Source organism: Salvelinus sp. IW2-2015, unplaced genomic scaffold (genome assembly GCF_002910315.2).
Source record: "Salvelinus sp. IW2-2015 unplaced genomic scaffold, ASM291031v2 Un_scaffold5038, whole genome shotgun sequence".
Lineage (NCBI taxonomy): Eukaryota > Metazoa > Chordata > Actinopteri > Salmoniformes > Salmonidae > Salvelinus > Salvelinus sp. IW2-2015.
In genome coordinates this window covers 12,941-32,451 of record NW_019946306.1, presented here as the reverse complement: position 1 = coordinate 32,451, position 19,511 = coordinate 12,941, and the positions used below count along the sequence as shown (strand labels likewise).

The 19,511-nt window shown below is 42.2% G+C and overlaps 1 protein-coding gene across 3 annotated transcripts in view; it reads right to left on the bottom strand.

The window, feature by feature from the left end:
* Positions 1 to 140: 140 nt before the first annotated feature.
* The window catches only part of LOC112077909 (NLR family CARD domain-containing protein 3-like), a 25,766-nt gene continuing 6,395 nt past the window's right edge, over positions 141 to 19,511 (bottom strand). Inside the window, exons 2-8 of one of the 3 annotated variants that reach the window (XM_070441871.1) lie at positions 6,858 to 6,974; positions 6,312 to 6,428; positions 5,473 to 5,557; positions 5,115 to 5,343; positions 2,942 to 4,739; positions 2,484 to 2,657; positions 141 to 423 (exon numbers count right to left, since the gene is read on the bottom strand). In XM_070441871.1, coding sequence (XP_070297972.1) covers positions 189 to 423; positions 2,484 to 2,657; positions 2,942 to 4,739; positions 5,115 to 5,343; positions 5,473 to 5,557; positions 6,312 to 6,428; positions 6,858 to 6,925 — 2,706 coding nt within the window. In that variant the 5' untranslated portion in view covers positions 6,926 to 6,974 and the 3' untranslated portion in view covers positions 141 to 188. The remainder of the gene's footprint in view (positions 424 to 2,483; positions 2,658 to 2,941; positions 4,740 to 5,114; positions 5,344 to 5,472; positions 5,558 to 6,311; positions 6,429 to 6,857; positions 6,975 to 19,511) is intronic. The other 2 variants (XM_024144313.2, XM_070441872.1) reach the window with 2 other exon arrangements.

Genomic DNA, 19,511 nt, shown 5'->3' with positions numbered 1-19,511 from the left:
AGTGGGTTTGTGTGTCCTGTGTGTGTCCAGTGTGTGTATGAGTCTAGTGTGTGTTTCACACTGGACACACACACAGGACACACACACACACACAGGACACACACACAATCTCACACAGGACACACTCACAGGACACACACACACAGTCAGCATATGACTTTGTCCAAGTGGTGGTCAGAATGTTTGTCTTAACCAGCCTGATAAGTCAAACATGTCTGATATGAACATTGACATAAACCCTCTACATACTTGAGTTTCTSCAGTCTGCAGTGTGGATCCTCCAGTCCAGCAGAGAGCAGTCTGACTCCTGAGTCTCCTGGGTGATTGTAGCTCAGGTCCAGCTCTCTCAGGTGTGAGGGGTTTGACTTCAGAGCTGAGACCAGAGAAGCACAGCCTTCCTCTGTGACTAGACAGCCTGACAGCCTGCAAATAGTCAAATCATATTAAAATCACACTGCTATTCTTTGGTGGTGAAAATAGTGGCAGTATATTTACATTTTACATTTTCAGATACATCAGTGTACTGAAACCTGCCATATCTACTCATAAATTAATGTTTCATTATTAAAAATGACAAAATATCAAAGTATTGCTTGTAGAGAGAAAAATATACAGGACAAATATTTGAGTAGACTGACCAGACCAGTTTAAAACGCAGTATCAGTCAAAAGACAGACAGTGAGATATCAGATTTAGATTGTATTGAGTATACAGTCCACACCATATCTATTTTGACAGTGAAGCTAACATTTTAAATGTGGCTCTATACTCCAACATTTTGGATTTCAGATCAAATGTTTCATATGAGGTGACAGTATATAATGTCACCTTTTATTTGAGGATATTTTAATATATATCTGTTTCACCATTTAGAAATAAAAGCACTTTATGTATCTAGTCCCCCCCATTTGAAGAAGTCATAAGTATTCTGAACAATTAACTCATCGTGTATTAAAGTAGTCAAAAGTTTAGTATTTGGTCCCATATTCTTTGAACACAATGACTACATCAAGCCTGTGACTGCCATGATTAAGAAAGATCATGAGTGAATCATGAAAAATAATGAGTAAGAAAGTTACAGAGGCTACAACAAAACATGCTAACCTCTCATCGTTACCAATAACAGAGGCTACAACAAAACATGCTATGCTCTCACCATTACCAATAACAGAGGCTACAACAAAACATGCTAACCTCTCACCATTACCAATAACAGAGGCTACAACAAAACATGCTAACCTCTCACCATTACCGAATAACGAGGCTACAACAAAAACATGCTAACCTCTCACCATTACCAATAACAGAGCCTACAACAAAACATACTAACCTCTCACCATTACCAATAACAGAGGCTACAACAAACATGCTAACCTCTCACCATTACCAATAACAGAGGCTACAAAAACATGCTAACCTCTCACCATTACCAATAACAGAGACTACAACAAACATACTAACCTCTCACCATTACCAATAACAGAGGCTACAACAAAACATGCTAACCTCTCACCATTACCAATAACAGAGGCTACAACAAAACATGCTAACCTCTCACCATTACCAATAACAGAGCTACAAACAAAACATACTAACCTCTCACCATTACCATAACAGAGGCTACAACAAAACATGCTAAACCCTCTCACCATTACCAATAACAGAGGCTACAACAAAACATGCTAACCTCTCACCATTACCAATAACAGAGGCTACAACAAAACATGCTTAACCTCTCACCATTACCAATAACGAGGCTACAACAAAACATGTACCTCTCCCATTACCACTAAAGAGGCTACAACAAAACATGCTAACCTCTCACCATTACCAATAACAGAGGCTACAACAAAACATGCTAACCTCTCACCATTACCAATGACAGAAGGGTTGATTGATTGCGGTACACCAGCGGAGCCCATCCAACTCGAAGGAGCTGGAGCAGTTTTGCCTCCCAGTGGCCTCCCAACATCCCAGTGGCTAAATGTGCCAAGCTTATAGAGACATACCCCAAAAGACCTACAGCTATAATTGTTGCAAAAGGTGGCTCTACAAAGTATTGACTTGGGGGGGTGAATAGTTACGCACACAAGTTATTTTCTTTTTAATTTATTGGTTGTTTAACAATAAAACATATTTTGCATCTTCAAAGTGGTAGGCATGTTGTGTAAATCAACTGATACAAACCCCCCAAAAATCTATTTTAATTACAGGTTTTTAGGCAACAAAATAGGAAAAATGCCAAGGGGGGTGAAAACTTTTGCAAGCCACTGTACATACATAAATATGTATGTGAAAGGTGACATTCTGTACTGTCATCTAATATGAAACATCTCAAATCCAACATGCTGGGGCATAACACCAAATGTAAAACCGTAATCTTCACTGTCCAAACACATATGGTGTGGACTATGTGTGCCTGGTAAACATATGTGGATCTGGTGAACAGTTATCACTTGTTAACCAACTACAGGAATACTGACCTCAGAGTCTCCAGTTTACAGTGGGGATTCCCCAGTCCAGCAGAGAGCAGCTTCACTCCTGAATCCTTCAGGTCATTGTTACTCAGGTCCAGCTCTCTCAGGTGTGAGGGGTTTGACTCCAGAGCTGCGACCAGAGAAGCACAGCCTTCCTCTGTGACTCCACAGCCTGACAGCCTGACAAAGAGATCATCATGACTTCAAAAACACTGTTAATTTAACACCAGTAGTGTAGAAGAACAATGGCAGATGCATTTAGTTCATTCTCCCAAACAACATAAAGATTAATCTTCTGTCTTCTAGAACTATATAGTCATTTTGTTATACTAATGTGAAAATCTATGCATTGATTCAGTATGTTATTCAATATAATATTATATACATATTATAATACATCATTTTCTCTAAACTGAATATTGCTTCCTGATGATTAGTTCTTATATGTCATTTTATTTACTCACAGAACAGCTCTGGAGGCTTTGACCACTGGCAGCAGCCTCAGAAGACCTTCCTCTGATCTGGAGTATTTCTTCAGGTCAAACACATCCAGCTCCTTTTCTGAAGTCAGCAACACAAAGACCAGAGCTGACCACTGTGCAAGTGACAGTTTGGCTTCTGAGAGACCACCTGAGCTCAGGTAGTTTTGTATCTCCTCCACTAGAGAATGGTCATTCAGTTCATTCAGACAGTGAAACAGATTGATGCACCTCTCTGGAGAGGGATTCTCCCTGATCTTCTTCTTGATGTACTTGACTGTTTCTTCATGGCTCTTTGAGCTGCTTCTTGTCTTTGTCAGTAGGCCTCGTAAGTGCTTCTGATTGGACTCCAGTGAGAGGCCCAGAAGGAAGCGGAGGAAAAGGTCCAGGTTTCCTGTCTCACTTTGTAAGGCTTTATGCACAGCGCTCTTGTAGACAGTAACTTCAGGCTCATTTCTGAAAGGCGCAGAAACGTTGCTGGATGTTGAATGAAGTTTGGCCATTAGCTTCTCTGTGTTTTTTGCAATGAATGAGAGGAACACATATAGAGCAGCCAGAAACTCCTGAATGCTRAGATGAACAAAGCAGTACACCTTGTCCTGGTACAGCCCACATTCCTCTTTAAAGAGCTGTGTGCACAATCCTGAGTACACTGAGGCTTCATTGACATCAATGCCAGCCTCTTTCAGATCTTCTTCATAGAAAATCTGATTGCCCTTCACAAGCTGTTGAAAAGCCAGTTTTCCCAGTGACAGAATGCTCTCTTTATTCCAGTGTGGACCTGTCTCTTCTTTCCCAAGATACTTTTTGTTCTTCTGTTTGGTGTGAAAAACCACAAGGTGTGTGTACATCTCAGTCAGAGTCTTGGGCATCTCTTCTCTCTTGTCTGTACTCAACATGTGTTCAAGAACTGTTGCAGAAATCCAACAGAAGACTGGAATGTGGCACATGATGTGGAGGCTCCTTGATGTCTTTATGTGTGAGATGATTCTGCTGGCCAGGTCCTCATCACTGAATCTCTTCCTGAAGTACTCCTCCTTCTGTGGGTCATTGAACCCTCGTACCTCTGTCACCTGATCAACACACCCTGAAGGGATCTTATTGGCTGCTGCAGGTCGGGTAGTTATCCAGAGGAGAGCAGAGGGAAGTAGATGTCCCTTGATGAGATTTGTTAGCAGAACATCCACTGAGGTTGACTCTGTGACGTCCCAACAGATCTTGTTCTTCTGGAAGTCTAGGGGCAGTCGACATTCATCCAGACCATCAAAGATGAACAGAACTTTGTACTTGTCGTAGTTGGAGATTCTTGATTGTTTGGTTTCCATTGAGAAGTGATTGAGAAGTTCAACCAAAGTATGTTTGTCCCCTTTCATCAAATTCATCTCCCGGAAAGGGAATGAAAATACAAATTGGACATCCTGATTTGCTTTTCCTTCAGCCCAGTCCAGAATGAACTTCTGCACAGAGACTGTTTTTCCAATGCCAGCGACTCCCTTTGTCAGCACAGTTCTGATAGGTTTGTCTTGTCCAGTTAAGGGTTTGAAGATGTCGTTACATTTGATTGCAGTCTCTGGTCTTGCTTGTTTCCTGGTTGTTGTCTCAATCTGTCTCAGCTCATGTTCATTATTGACCTCTCCTGTTCCACCCTCTGTGATGTAGAGCTCTGTGTAGATCTTATTGAGAAGTGTTGGGTTTCCTTGTTTAGCGATCCCCTCAAATACACATTGAAACTTCTTCTTTAGATTAGATTTGAGTTCACGTTGGCAAATCACAGCAAGCTCATCTGAATGAAGAAATAACACAGAGTATATTAATATTACGTCTGTTTTAATGCCTACAGTTTTGTAAGACTGTTATAAAGTTTAAATTATAATAATTTATTATCTTAACTGACTGTATAAATGTTTTCATAATGAATTACAGACTGGTGTGACTGATTATATTATTATTGGTATTATTGATGGTATTATTAAAGTTGTCTCTCTCTCTCTCTAAATTAATCAACACAACACATCCCTGCTCCTACTTGATGAGGTCACTAGGTGTTGTGTTAAGGCTGCTACAATATCATTGAGTAACACAGCTACTTTAGCTGTACTTTAGCTACAGATTTTAAATGTTATAAAACAGCATTCAACATGAGGCAGACAGATCTTACATTTCTCCAGTGTGTCAGCAAGCTCCTTCTGGTTCATTTTCCTCAGGACGTGCAGTGTGATCTTCAGAGCCCCCTCTCTGGCATTGCTCTCCTTCTTCTCATCTTCAGCGTCCACCACTTCCTTATCCTGCRTCTGACTCTCAAAGCCTTCTGGAAGTTCTGGACTAAGAATCCTCTTGAACATCTTCAGCTCGTTCTTCACAAATGTCATAATATTCTCTTCAAGCAGCTGAAATAAATAAAGTAAATACGTTAAGCAAGAGTAGAAATGCTCTCTCATTAACACATTAATGAATGATTGACAGATATACTTTACTTGAGGTTAACAAAAACAAATGTACATAACAGGACCACATACACTGAATATGGAGGCCAGGTCTGTTTGATGACTCTGAGAAGCCTGACCACTGAGAATCTCTGACTCTGATCTTTCCTGTTTGTTTCTGTGGACGAAACATGGGATTACATCTTGTCGTGGAAATTGAAAGATTATGTTATAATGTTTGTCTTGCATTATAATCGTTGTTTTATTCGACAGAAGATAGTATTCTGTTAACGTGTGTGTTCTACTGAGGATGGGATAACACTGACAGAGGAGATTTACGATGTCTTTGGGTGATAAAACCTAAAGAGCATTCCAGATAACATGAGGTAATGGTTCTGTGCTATGAAGTACCAGGAACGATATTAGAACCTCGTTTTAGGGACCAAACTGAACAATCATTTATAGCGAATGCTATCTGGCTACGGGATACTCCTTTCCATTTATAAAGTCTTCCTTTGTGAATTATCTGTGGTTTGTTATGTCGACTAGGGTGTATCTTTGCTATAAAAGATCTCAGTAGCCATTGTCTTGTCACTTTCAATGGTTCATTAGAAATGGTGCATCATTGAAAGTCATTGCTCTTGCAAAGCTCTTATTATTAAAGACGTAGTTTAAGTATAACTCTGACTCGTGTGTGAAGTTTGTCTCTCTCCTCATTTGGTAATACATAAATTAACCACCACAATCTCCTCATCCAGGGAGTACACACACACACACACACACGCAGGCATACACACACACACACACACACACGTTGTGTTTGTTTAATATTGTTTTAGGACTATAAAAATTGAGAAAAAAATTAGCATTATGAAAATGACTAGAAACAGTGTTGTTTAACTCACTGACCATGACCCATGAGATCTTCTTACCTTTGTTCAGTAGAAAAGTCTCCCTTTCTAAAGTTTATAGGTTTACCCATAGACCAGTCACTCTTCATGGACACACAGCTGGGTACAGGGGAGGCTGGTCTCTCCTGTTTGATTGGGCTTCAACACAACAGAGACAAACATTACATCTCTCATCTACTCTGAGCTCAGATGGGGAAACATAAGAAGAGTTTCATTCCAAAAAGCTATATATCACTTTTCAGAAATGTTCGTAAATTAGCTTTTATTGTTTAAAGAAATTATGAAAGAGATTTATTTTACACAGTAATAATATATATCTGCCTCACTCTCAGAGATACCACTAGTACTGATAGGTTTTATACAGTAATAATATATTGGGGTACCAGAAAGTTGAGGTAATATGTATATGTAGGTAGGGGTAAAAGTGACTAGGCAATCAGGATAGAGATTATATCTCCTCATTCAGGGAATGCACACACACACACACATACACAAAATTTGCATTATGAAAATGACTAGAGACAGTGTTGTTTAACTCACTGACCATGACCCATGAGTTCTTCTTACCTTTGTTCAGTAGAAAAGTCTCCCTCTCTAAAGTTTAGAGGTTGACTCATAGACCGGTCACTCTTCATGGACACACAGCTGGGAACAGGGGAGGCTGGTCTCTCCTGCTTGATTGGTCTTCAACACAACAGAGACAAACATTACATCTGTTAAGGGAGGTGAAGTCAGGTGCAGGAGAGCAGAGTAGAGTAAACAGGCGCACTTTTATTCCTGGTGGCCAAAAAACACGGAACATGAATACAAAAGTGTTGTGATGCAGGGTCACTATAGCAACAGAGCGCGTGAACAAACACCATTAGCAATAAACAATTACACTCAAAGACATGATGGGAACAGAGGACTAAATAAATCAAATCAAATCAAATCAAATCAAATTTTATTAGTCACATACACATGGTTAGCAGATGTTAATGCGAGTGTAGCGAAATGCTTGTGCTTCTAGTTCCGACAATGCAGTAATAACCAACAAGTAATCTAACCTAACAATTCCACAACTACTACCTTATACACACACAAGTGTAAAGGGATAAAGAATATGTACATAAAGATATATGAATGAGTGGTGGTACAGAACGGCATAGGCAAGATGCAGTAGATGGTATAGAGTACGGTGTATACATATGAGATGAGTACTGTAGGGTATGTAAACATAAAGTGGCATAGTTTAAAGTGGCTAGTGGTACATGTATTACATAAAGATGGCAAGATGCAGTAGATGATATAGAGTACAGTATAACATATGAGATGGGTAATGTAGGGTATGTAAACATTATATTAAGTGGCATTGTTTAAAGTGGCTAGTGGTACATTTTTACATAGTTTCCATCAATTCCCATTTTTAAAGTGGCTGGAGTTGAGTCAGTATGTTGGCAGCGGCCGCTAAATGTTAGTGGTGGCTGTTTAACAGTCTGATGGCCTTGAGATAGAAGCTGTTTTTTCAGTCTCTCGGTCCTGCTTTGATGCACCTGTACTGACCTCGCCTTCTGGATGATAACGGGTGAACAGGAGTGGCTTGGGTGGTTGTTGTCCTTGATGATCTTTATGGCCTTCCTGTGACATCGGGTGGTGTAGGTGTCCTGGAGGGCAGGTAGTTTGCCCCCGGTGATGCGTTCTGCAGACCTCACTACCCTCTGGAGAGCCTTACGGTTGTGGGCGGAGCAGTTGCCGTACCAGGCGGTGATACAGCCCGACAGGATGCTCTCGATTGTGCATCTGTAGAAGTTGTGGAGTGCTTTTGGTGACAAGCCGAATTTCTTCAGCCTCCTGAGGTTGAAGAGGCGCGCTGCGCCTTCTTCACGACGCTGTCTGGGTGGGTGGACCAATTCAGTTTGTCCGTGATGTGTACACCGAGGAACTTAAAACTTTCACCTTCTCCACTACTGACCCGTCGATGTGGATAGGGGGTGCTCCCTCTGCTGTTTCCTGAAGTCCACAATCACTCCCTTTGTTTTGTTGACGTTGAGTTTGAGGTTATTTTCCTGACACCACAACTCCGAGGGCCCTCACCTCCTCCCTGTAGGCCGTCTCGTCGTTGTTGGTAATTAAGCCTACCACTGTAGTGTCATCCGCAAACTTGATGATTGAGTTGGAGGCGTGCATGGCCACGCAGTCGTGGGTGAACAGGGAGTACAGGAGAGGGCTCAGAACGCACCCTTGTGGGGCCCCAGTGTTGAGGATCAGCGGGGTGGAGATGTTGTTACCTACCCTCACAACCTGGGGGCGGCCCGTCAGGAAGTCCAGGACCCAGTTGCACAGGGCGGGGTCGAGACCCAGGGTCTCGAGCTTGGTGCGAGGTTGGAGGGTACTATGTGTTAAATGCTGAGCTGTAATCGATGAACAGCATTCTCACATGGTATTCCTCTTGTCCAGATGGGTTAGGGCAGTGTGCAGTGTGGTTGCGATTGCGTCGTCTGTGGACCTATTGGGTCGGTAAGCAAATTGGAGTGGGTCTAGGGTGTCCGGTAGGGTGAGGTGATATGGTCCTTGACTAGTCTCTCAAAGCACTTCATGATGACGGAAGTGAGTGCTACGGGGCGGTAGTCGTTTAGCTCAGTTACCTTAGCTTTCTTGGGAACAGGAACAATGGTGGCCCTCTTGAAGCATGTGGGAACAGCAGACTGGGATAAGGATTGATTGAATATGTTCGTAAACACACCAGCCAGCTGGTCTGCGCATGCTCTGAGGACGCGGCTGGGAATGCCGTCTGGGCCTGCAGCCTTTGCGAGGGTTAACACGTTTAAATGTTTTACTCACCTCGGCTGCAGTGAAGAGAGCCCGCAGGTTTTGGTAGGGGCCGTGTCAGTGGCACTGTATTGTCCTCAAAGCGGGCCAAAAAGTTGTTTAGCCTGTCTGGGAGCAAGACATCCTGGTCCGCGACGGGGCTGGTTTTCTTTTTGTAATCCGTGATTGACTGTAGACCCTGCCACATACCTCTTGTGTCTGAGCTGTTGAATTGCGACTCGATTTTGTCTCTGTACTGGGACCTAGCCTGTTTGATTGCCTTGCGGAGAGAATAGCTACACTGTTTGTATTCGGTCATGCTTCCGGTCACCTTGCCCTGGTTAAAAGCAGTGGTTCGCGCTTTCAGATTCACGCGAATGCTGCCGTCAATCCACGGTTTCTGGTTTGGGAATGTTTTAATCGTTGCTGTGGGTACGACATCGTCAATGCACTTCCTAATGAACTCGCTCACCGAATCAGCATATCGTCAATATTGTTGTTGGACGCAATGCGGAACATATTCCAATCCGCGTGATCGAAGCAGTCTTGAAGCGTGGAATCAGATTGGTCGGACCAGCGTTGAACAGACCTGAGCGCGGGAGCTTGTTGTTTTAGTTTCTGTTTGTAGGCTGGAATCAACAAAATGGAGTCGTGGTCAGCTTTTCCGAAAGGGGGCGGGGAGGGCCTTATATGCGTCGCGGAAATTAGTATAACAATGATCTAGGGTTTTTCTAGCCCTGGTAGCACAATCGATATGCTGATAGAATTTAGAGAGTTTTGTTTTAGATTAGCCTTGTTAAAATCCCAGCTACGATGAATGCAGCCTCAGGTGTGTGGTTTCCAGTTTACAAAGAGTCAGATAAAGTTCGTTCAGGGCCATCGATGTGTCTGCTTGGGGGGAATATATACGGCTGTGATTATGATCGAAGAGAATTCCCTTGTAGAGTAAATGCGGTCGACATTTGATTGTGAGGAGTTCTAGATCAGGTGAACAGAATGACTTGAGTTCCTGTGTGTTTGTTATGATGATCACACCACGTCGTTAATCATAAGGCATACCCCCCGCCCCTCTTCTTACCAGAAAGATGTTTGTTCTGTCGGCGCGAGCATGAAGAAACCAGCTGCTGCACCGACCTCGTTAGCGTCTCTTGAGTTAGCCATGTTTCCGTGAAGCAGAGCACGTTGCAATCCCTGATGTCTCTCTGGAATGCTACCGTGCTCGGATTCATCAACCTTATTGTCAAGAGACTGGACATGGCGAGTAGTATGCTAGGGAGTGGAGCGCGATGTGCCCGCTCCGAAGCCTGACCAGGAGACCGCCTCGTTTGCCCCTTTTACGGCGTCGCACAGTCGCCGGCTGGATCAGATCCATTGTATTGGGTGGAAGGCAAAACACTGGATCCGTTTCGGGAAAAGTCATATTCCTGGTAGGAACGATGATGAGTTGACGTTAATCGTATATTCAGTAGTTCCTCCCGACTGTATGTAATGAAACCTAAGATTACCTGGGGTACCGATGTAAGAAATAACACATAAAAAAACAAAATACTGCATATTTTCAAAGGAACGCGAAGCGAGGCGGCCATCTCTTGTCGCGCCGGATGTATTATGATACAAATACATGTAGATTGATTGGGGAATGAAAACCAGGTGTGTATGGAACAAGACAAAACAAATGGACATTTGAGAAATGGAGCGGCGATGGTGTAACGATTGTCTATTTCGTCCTCCTCATCGGACGAGGAGAGGCGAGAAGGATCGGACCAAAATGCAAGAGTGGTTCGTGCTCATGATGATTTATTAAAACCGAAACTGAACACTGAAATACAAAACAATAAACGAAGTGCAGAAAACCGAAACAGTACCGTGTGGTGAAAACACTAACACGATAGACAAACACCCACAAAACACACGTGAAACCCAGGCTGCCTAAGTATGATTCTCAATCAGGGACAACGATTGACAGCTGCCTCTGATTGAGAATCAAACCAGGCCGAACACAAAATCCCAACATAGAAAATCACACATAGACAACCCACCCAACTCACGCCCTGACCATACTAAATAAATACAAAACAAGGAAAAACAGGTCAGGAACGTGACAGGTAGCCTAGTGGTTAGAGCGTTGGGCCAGTAACCGAAAGGTTGCAGGATTGAACCCCAGAGCTGACAAGGTAAAAATCTGTCGTTCTACCCCTGAACAACTAAATAAATACAAAACAAGGGAAAACAGGTCAGGAACGTGACAGATGGCTAATAAGCCGGTGACGTCGAAGAAGGAGAGGAGCCGACTTACATCTCTCATCTACTCTGAGCTCAGAAACATAAGAAGAGTTTTATTCCCGAAACGCTATGTATTTTCAGACATGTTGGTAAATTAGCATCTTTTTCTTAAAGAGATTTTGAAAGAGATTGGTGTGTTTTTTCGGTAATCATGGCATGGGGTTGTTCAATAATATATATCTGCCTCACTCTCAGAGAAATCAGTAGTACTGCTAGGTTTTACACAGTAATAATATATATCTGCCTCACTCTCAAAAAAATCTGTAGTACTGCTAGGTTTTACACAGTAATAATATATATCTGCCTCAATCTCAGAGAAATCAGTAGTACTGCTAGGTTTTACACAGTAATAATATATATCTGCCTCACTCTCAGAGAAATCAGTAGTACTGCTAGGTTATATACAGTAATAATATATATCTGCCTCACTCTCAGAGAAATCAGTAGTACTGCTAGGTTTTACACAGTAATTTTATTTTTATTTCACCTTTATTTAACCAGGTAGGCTAGTTGAGAACAAGTTCTCATTTGCAACTGCGAGCTGGCCAAGATAAAGCGTAGCAATTCGACACATACAACAACACAGAGTTACACATGGAATAAACAAAACATAGTCAATAATACAGTAGAACGAAAGAAAACAAAAATCTATATACAATGAGTGCAAATGAGGTTGTCACGTTCCTGACCTGTTTTCTATTGTTTTGTATGTGTTTAGTTGGTCAGGGCGTGAGTTGGGATGGGCAGTCTGTGTTGTTTGTTCTATGTGGGAGTGTGTTGGTTAATTAGCCTTATATGGTTCTCAATCAGGGACAGGTGTTATTCATTTCCTCTGATTGAGAATCATATATAGGTTGGCTGTTCTCACTGTTTGTTTGTGGGTGATTGTCTTCCGTGTCTGTGTCTGTGCACCACACGGGACTGTTTTCGGTTTGTTCGTTTTATGTAGTCTATTCCTGTTCGTGAGTTCTTTCGTGTCTTTATGTAAGTTCCATGTTCAGGTTTCGTCTACGTCGTTTTCTTATTTTGTAAGTTATTCAAGTGTTCTTCGTGTTTCGTCTTTATTTAATAAATTCATTATGTCATCATACCTCGCTGCGTATTGGTCCACCGATCCTTCTCTCCTCTCCTCGTCCGAGGAGGAGGAAGAGCTAGAGCACCGTTACAGAGGTAAGTTCAGGAAATAAATATGCCATGGTGGCGAAGTAATTACAATACAGCAATTAAACACTGGAATGGTATATCGGCAGAAGATAAATGTGCAAGTAGAGATACTGGGGTGCAAAGGAGCAAGATAAATAAATAAATACAGTATGGGGATGTGGTAGGTAGATAGATGGGCTGTTTACAGATGTGCTATGTACAGGTGCAGTGATCTGTCAGCTGCTCTGACAGCTGGTGCTTAAAGCTAGTGAGGGAGATGTGAGTCTCCAACTTTAGTGACTTTTGCAGTTCGTTCCAGTCATGGGCAGCAGAGAACTGGAAGGAAAGACGACCAAAGGAGGAATTGGCTTTGGGGGTGACCAGTGAGATAAACCTACTGGAGCGCGTGCTACGAGTGGGTGCTGCTATGGTGACCAGTGAGCTGAGATAAGGCGGGGCTTTACCTAGCAGGGTCTTGTAGATGACCTGGAGCCAGTGGGTTTGGCGACGAGTATGAAGCGAGGGCCAACCAACGAGAGCGTACAGGTCACAATGGTGGGTAGTGTATGGGGCTTTGGTGATAAAACGGATGGCACTGTGATAGACTGCTTTCAGTTTGTTGAGTAGAGTGTTGGAGGCTATTTTATAAAGGACATCGTCGAGGATCAGTAGGATGGTCAGTTTTACGAGGGTATGTTTGGCAGCATGAGTGAAGGATGCTTTGTTGCGATATAGGACGCCGATTCTAGATTTCATTTTGGATTGGAGCTGCTTAATATGAGTCTGGAAGGAGAGTTTACAGTCAAACCAGACACCCAGGTATTTGTAGTTGTCCACGTATTCTAAGTCAGAGCCGTCCAGAGTAGTGATGCTGGACGGGTGAGCAGGTGCGGGCAGTGATCGATTGAATAGCATGCATTTAGTTTTACTTGCGTTTAAGAGCAGTTGGAGGCCACGGAAGGAGAGTTGTATGGCATGGAAGCTCGTCTGGAGGTTAATTAACACTGTGTCCAAAGAGGGGCCAGAAGTATACAGAATTGTATACGCAGTCGTCTGTCGTCTGCGTAGAGGTGGATCTGATAATGATATATATCTGCCTCACTCTCAGAGAAATCAGTAGTACTGGTAGGTTTTACACAGTAATAATATATATCTGGTTTTACAGTAAAATGTAACAAATAACTACATAAAAAATAGACATTGTCAGTATTTAAAAAATGTTTTTTGTTGGTGCGTCAGGACCATTTACAGTTAAGCTCACTCAGTTTAGCTCAACTCTGATTGGCTATTATTTCCTTTTTTTTATTATGAAGGCAAGCTAAATGCTCGCAGGACTCACTTGCATTCAATGCTCCGGGCAGCAACAATGTCATATTATTTTTGACCTTACAGCAACATATAGATGGGCTTCAGATACTGAGAGGTGCTTTCTCCGGTGAGAAACATTCAGCCTCTTGCAAATTGAATCAAAATTATGAAACGAATTTTTAAATTTTATTTAAAAAAATGTTTTTCTTGGTAATTTTTTTTTTGAGAAGCTTGGCAATAATACATGCCACTGCAAATACTATTTTGCTAATATTTTTATTTATTTTACAAACAAGTGTAAAAATATGCTTCAAATGAAGACCGGTGACTGCGTTAATATATAAACAGCAGGCTATAGGCCTATTTCAATAATATTGAAATACATTTCATGTTTGATCAATTTAGTTATATTTTTCTACTTTTAGACTACTGTTTGTAATTTGTCTCAATATATTTCATGATGTGTAGTATGTGCGCAAACATGTGCGCAATTATGTGCCAAGTGTGTGATTTAGTGAATTTTTTGGGGTAAGCATTAAAATAAGCTGCCTCAATATTTGCAGCCATAGGTGATAATATCTCTCTAGGAGCTGATCCGTCATCAGTATTGTGAAATAAATATAATGTTGAGGAAAGATTTGAATGTAGAAAGCTGATCTGAGAGCAGTGCTCCCTTTCTTTCAATCCAATCAGTATTGATACATAAACTCCGTTGTAAGAAACATGCATTGTTAAAACACTCCTAAAGCTGTCGGGAAACTGGACGCAGAACAATTTTTGCCCTAATAAAAATCTACCCATGCAAAAAAGATGCATTAATTATATTATATCTACATAATAATTCACTATTCATGTTGTTGCAGGAATATTTTATGCAGTGAAAAACTGGGTCAAATTAAGATGTGGCATCTCTGTAAGAGCATTAATCTTAAAATAGCTAGGTGAGATAACTATGTAGAGGCAGGGGTTCCCAAATGTGCTTCGTGACCCACCAACTGAGGTTGGTAAAAAAACAAAAACATTTGACATAGCTAATTATGTGTTCTTATGCTCAAACATTATTTTTAAAAATCAGTGGGGGTCTAATTGTCTAGCTTTTATTTAGATTAATTACATTTTTCAAAGATTATATGCTATTATTTATTGAAAGATGTGTAAGTCCATTATCTACATACTTTCTATTTGGTTTTCGCCGTTTAAGTGTATACTGAAAACTAATATTTTTGTTTTGGCATTGTCATCCTGCCACCCACCTGGACCCCTGCCGCGACCCACAAGTGGTCCTGACAGAGTTCACATAGACTACCAGTAGCAGGACTCATCACCTTCAAATCAGTTTCATTCTAAATAACGGAGCATGTAGCGATATTTCCTAAACATTTCCTACAGAGACCATCAGGTTGTTCAGGAGTATAAAGGATGTTTAAAAACATTTCCTACGGAGACCATCAGGTTGTTCAGCAATATAAAGGATGTTTAAAAACATTTCCTACAGAGACCATCAGGTCATTCAGCAATATAAAGGATATTTAAAAACATTAAAAACAGGTTGTTCAGCAGTATAAAGGATCATAGCTCAGCCTACTCTGTCTATTGAATGTTTGATGACCTAACTTCATAATAATTAGCCTAGATTTACCAAAGTCTGCCCGTCTTTCCTTCAAATCAAAACATTTATCCTACTTCTAATTGTGCAGAGAAATCTGTGCAACAGTTTCTACAGCCATTGTGTAACTGTGTGGGCTACAAACTTATTTACAATTTCATATGAGGAAATCCCATATTTTCTGACGCTCTTGCAGAGAAAGTAGCCTCTATTACAAACTTCAAAAACCTTTTTATATTAGTCTCAAATGCACCACAAGTTTAAAATGCAATACATTGCAGGAAAGTTCTCATGGAAAATGTTATACAATTCAGATCCTGTACAGATATTGTCTTTATCTAAACCGGCAGTTTCAGTTTCTGGCGATGAAGTTGCAACTGTTGCATCTATGTGATTGGATGTTATAGACCCCCATCTGAACAGTTTATTTCCCCATGATGTGGCCCTCACCAACTGGCCATCTGGTCCATAGAGACTAAAGGACTATGCTGTGGCCCTCACTAACTGGCCGTCTGGCCCATAGAGACTAAAGGACTAAGCTGTGGCCCTCACCAACTGGCCATCTGGTCCATAGAGACTAAAGGACTATGCTGTGGCCCTCACCAACTGGCCACCTGGCCATCTGGCCATAGAGACTAAAGGACTATGCTGTGGCCCTCACCAACTGCCACTCGGCCATAGAGACTAAAGGACTATGCTGTGGCCCTCACCAACTGGCCACCTGGCCCATAGAGACTAAAGGACTTGCTGTGCCCTCACCAACTGGCCACCTGGCCCATAGAGACTAAAGGACTATTCTGTGGCCCTCACCAACTGACCTGGCCCATAGAGACTAAAGGACTATGCTGTGCCCCACCAACTGCCACTGGCCATAGAGACTAAAACTATGCTGTGGCCCTCACCAACTGGCCATCTGCCCATAGAGACTAAAGGACTATGCTGTGGCCCTCACAACTGGCCATCTGGGCCATAGAGACTAAAACTATGCTGTGGCCCTCACCAACTGGCCATCTGCCCATAGAGACTAAAGGACTATGCTGTGGCCCTCACCAACTGGCCATCTGGCCATAGAGACTAAAGGACTATGTGTGGCCCCACCAACGCGGCCACCTGGCCCATAGAGACTAAAGGACTATGCTATGGCCCTCACCAACTGGCCACCTGGCCCATAGAGACTAAAGGACTATGCTGTGTCCCTCACCAACTGGCCATCTGGCCCATAGAGACTAAAGGACTATGCTGTGGCCCTCACCAACTGGCCCCCTGGCCCATAGAGACTAAATGACTATGCTGTGGCCCTCACCAACTGGCCATCTGGTCCATAGAGACTAAAGGACTATGTTGTAGCCCTCACCAACTGGCCATCTAGCCCATGGAGACTAAAGGACTATGCTGTTGCACTCACCAACTGGCCATCTGGCCCATGGAGACTAAAGGACTATGCTGTGTCCCTCACCAACTGGCCATCTGGCCCATAGAGACTAAAGGACTATGCTGTGGCCCTCACCAACTGGCCATCTGGCCCATAGAGACTAAAGGACTATGCTGTGGCCCTCACTAACTGGCCATCTGGTCCATAGAGACTAAAGGACTATGCACTCTATGCTGCACACTGCATCAAGCCATCTCAGTGGGGGAAGGTATTAGGAAGGTAGAAAGATAACAATGAATATGAGACATGGAGGAAGGTAGAAAGATAACAGTGAATATGAGACGTGGGGGAAGGTATTGGGAAGGTAGAAGGATAACATTGAATTCCCCCCAAGTACTGCAAACAGGAAGTTAACTTAGTCACAAGGTTGTGCTAACTATAGTATTGTTGCAAAATCCTTTACACCCCACTCTTCCCATCAGCCTCAAGAACAGAACCTGTGGTTTAATGTAGATACAACAGAAACAATATGTGGTATTCTCAACCTCTCTTTTAACAGGACAGAGGCATTTCAGAGAAAAGGCTGGTGGGAAGAGTTATAGGAAGACAGGTTCATTCTTATGGCTAAATTAAGTGTTTGATACCGTTCCATTTATTCCATTCCAGTCTTTACACTGAGCCTGTCCTCCTATAGCTCCTCCACCAGCCTCCTCTGGTTTGTATGTGAAAGTATGCAGGTGTTCATGTTGCGTGGAGGCCAAATTATATTTAAAAAAAATACCTTTAAAGGCCCAATTCAGCCGTATAAATAAAATAAAATACAATTTGAAAATTATGAATTTCTAAGTTTTGTAGAAAAAATATAAAGTTAAAACTTGTTAGGGATAGCCCTCCCCATTTTCTCAATTTCCGCCTGAAAACATACCCTAATCTAACTGCTTGTAGCTCAGGCCTAGAAGGAAGGATAGTCATATTCTTGGTATCATTTGAAAGGAAACACTCTGAAGTTTGTGTAAATGTGAATTGAATGTAGGAGAATATAACACATTAGATCTGGTAGAAGAAAATACAAGGTAATAAACAGACGTTTTTTGTTCTTTTACTGTTGTTGCATCTTTAAAATAAACAAGAAAGGCCAAACATTCAGTTATGATACTGGGGATCATTTCAAATCAGAACATAAGTAGGCAACAGTATTTGACCAAAGTTTCAGATGGATTCAGATAGATACCTTCAGGAATGAGTGAGGTACATGCCATTGAGCATGAAGTCAACCAGGTGTCCCTCACAAGTTTCCCAAATGTACCCAGGTGGCCGAATTGGTACATTGATACAAATAACTATATACAAAATACAAAACAATTATTCTAACATACCCCAAAACATACAAATTTGAAGAATTCAAGAAAAAAAAATGAATATTTCAACAACAACAAAAAATTATAACAAGGGTAACTATTTACACTTTCAATGTTCAATCATGTGAAGACTCTCAGTCCTCTACACAATGTTGCGCTCCTGATGCCATATCCATAATCGTAAACTTAGGTGCCTTTCCAAGATGGCGCCGGCCAGAATGCATGACCTGTTGCCACTGATCACATTGTATAACCACGATTTGTGCTGCTAAATATGCACATTTTCGAACAAAACCTATATGCATTGTGTAATATGATGTTACAGGACTGTCATCTGACGAAGTATATCAAGGTTAGTCAAAAATTATATATCTTTTGCTGTATTGTTACGATCGCTAACCTGTGCTGCTGGTAAATTGCTTGTGTTTCTGGCTATTGTGCTAAGCTAATATAATGCTATATTGTGTTTTCGCTGTAAAACACTTAAAAAATCTGACATATTGGTAGACATGGTAGTACCTGCTCTCGGGATTAACATTTTCCATTTCTTCTCCAATGAACATACAATTGTGAAATATACACAGCTTCCCTAAAGTGTCAAGCCACCAATTGGTGCGTTGAAATGGTCCCTTTAAGCCTAAAGTAGGATACACTAAACTCCGTCCTAGAGGCCAGGACCTTGCTTCCTCCCTGTTGGAGCGCTGTCGGTTCGCTTCGGAGCAGGACAGGAGGGGAGAGCAAGAGCAGCACACATAGCATGTCGTGCGAGTCTGGGGATGCTCTGTGGTGCCCTTTGGCGGACGATGACGCAACGTCCTAGTTCCCCGGAACATGCTGGCCATCGCCTGGTGCTAGTGGTGGCATCTATGGGGGACACGACGAGGGAAGGACGAGCAGGGACCCGCAGGCCCCTTCCTGCTCGCCTCCTTTTCCCAAGCACCACAGCCACCAAGCAGACAGCAGGTCCTGCTTCTCCTCTTCCCAAGCACCACAGCCCAAGCAGGCAGCAGGTCCTGCTCTCTCTTTCCCAAGCACCACAGCTCCAGCAGCAGCAGGTCCTGCTCTCCCTCTTCCAAGCACCACAGCTCCAAGCAGGAGCAGGTCCTGCTGTAGGAGATTTTATTTTCTACTTTGTAGAATTAACAATTGTTGTTATTTATTGATATATTTCCACTAATTTTCTATGTAATTAATCCTTTACAATAGTTTATACACTATTTATCAAGTGTTTTTATTTTTGCACCTTGCTGGTTGATATGCATCTGATGCATATGATAAAGTGGACGCCTGGCAACTTTCGCGAGCGGGGACTTATATTGCTGAAAGACCAGGTGGTTCTAGTGTTAAGGACTGGTAGATAGGTA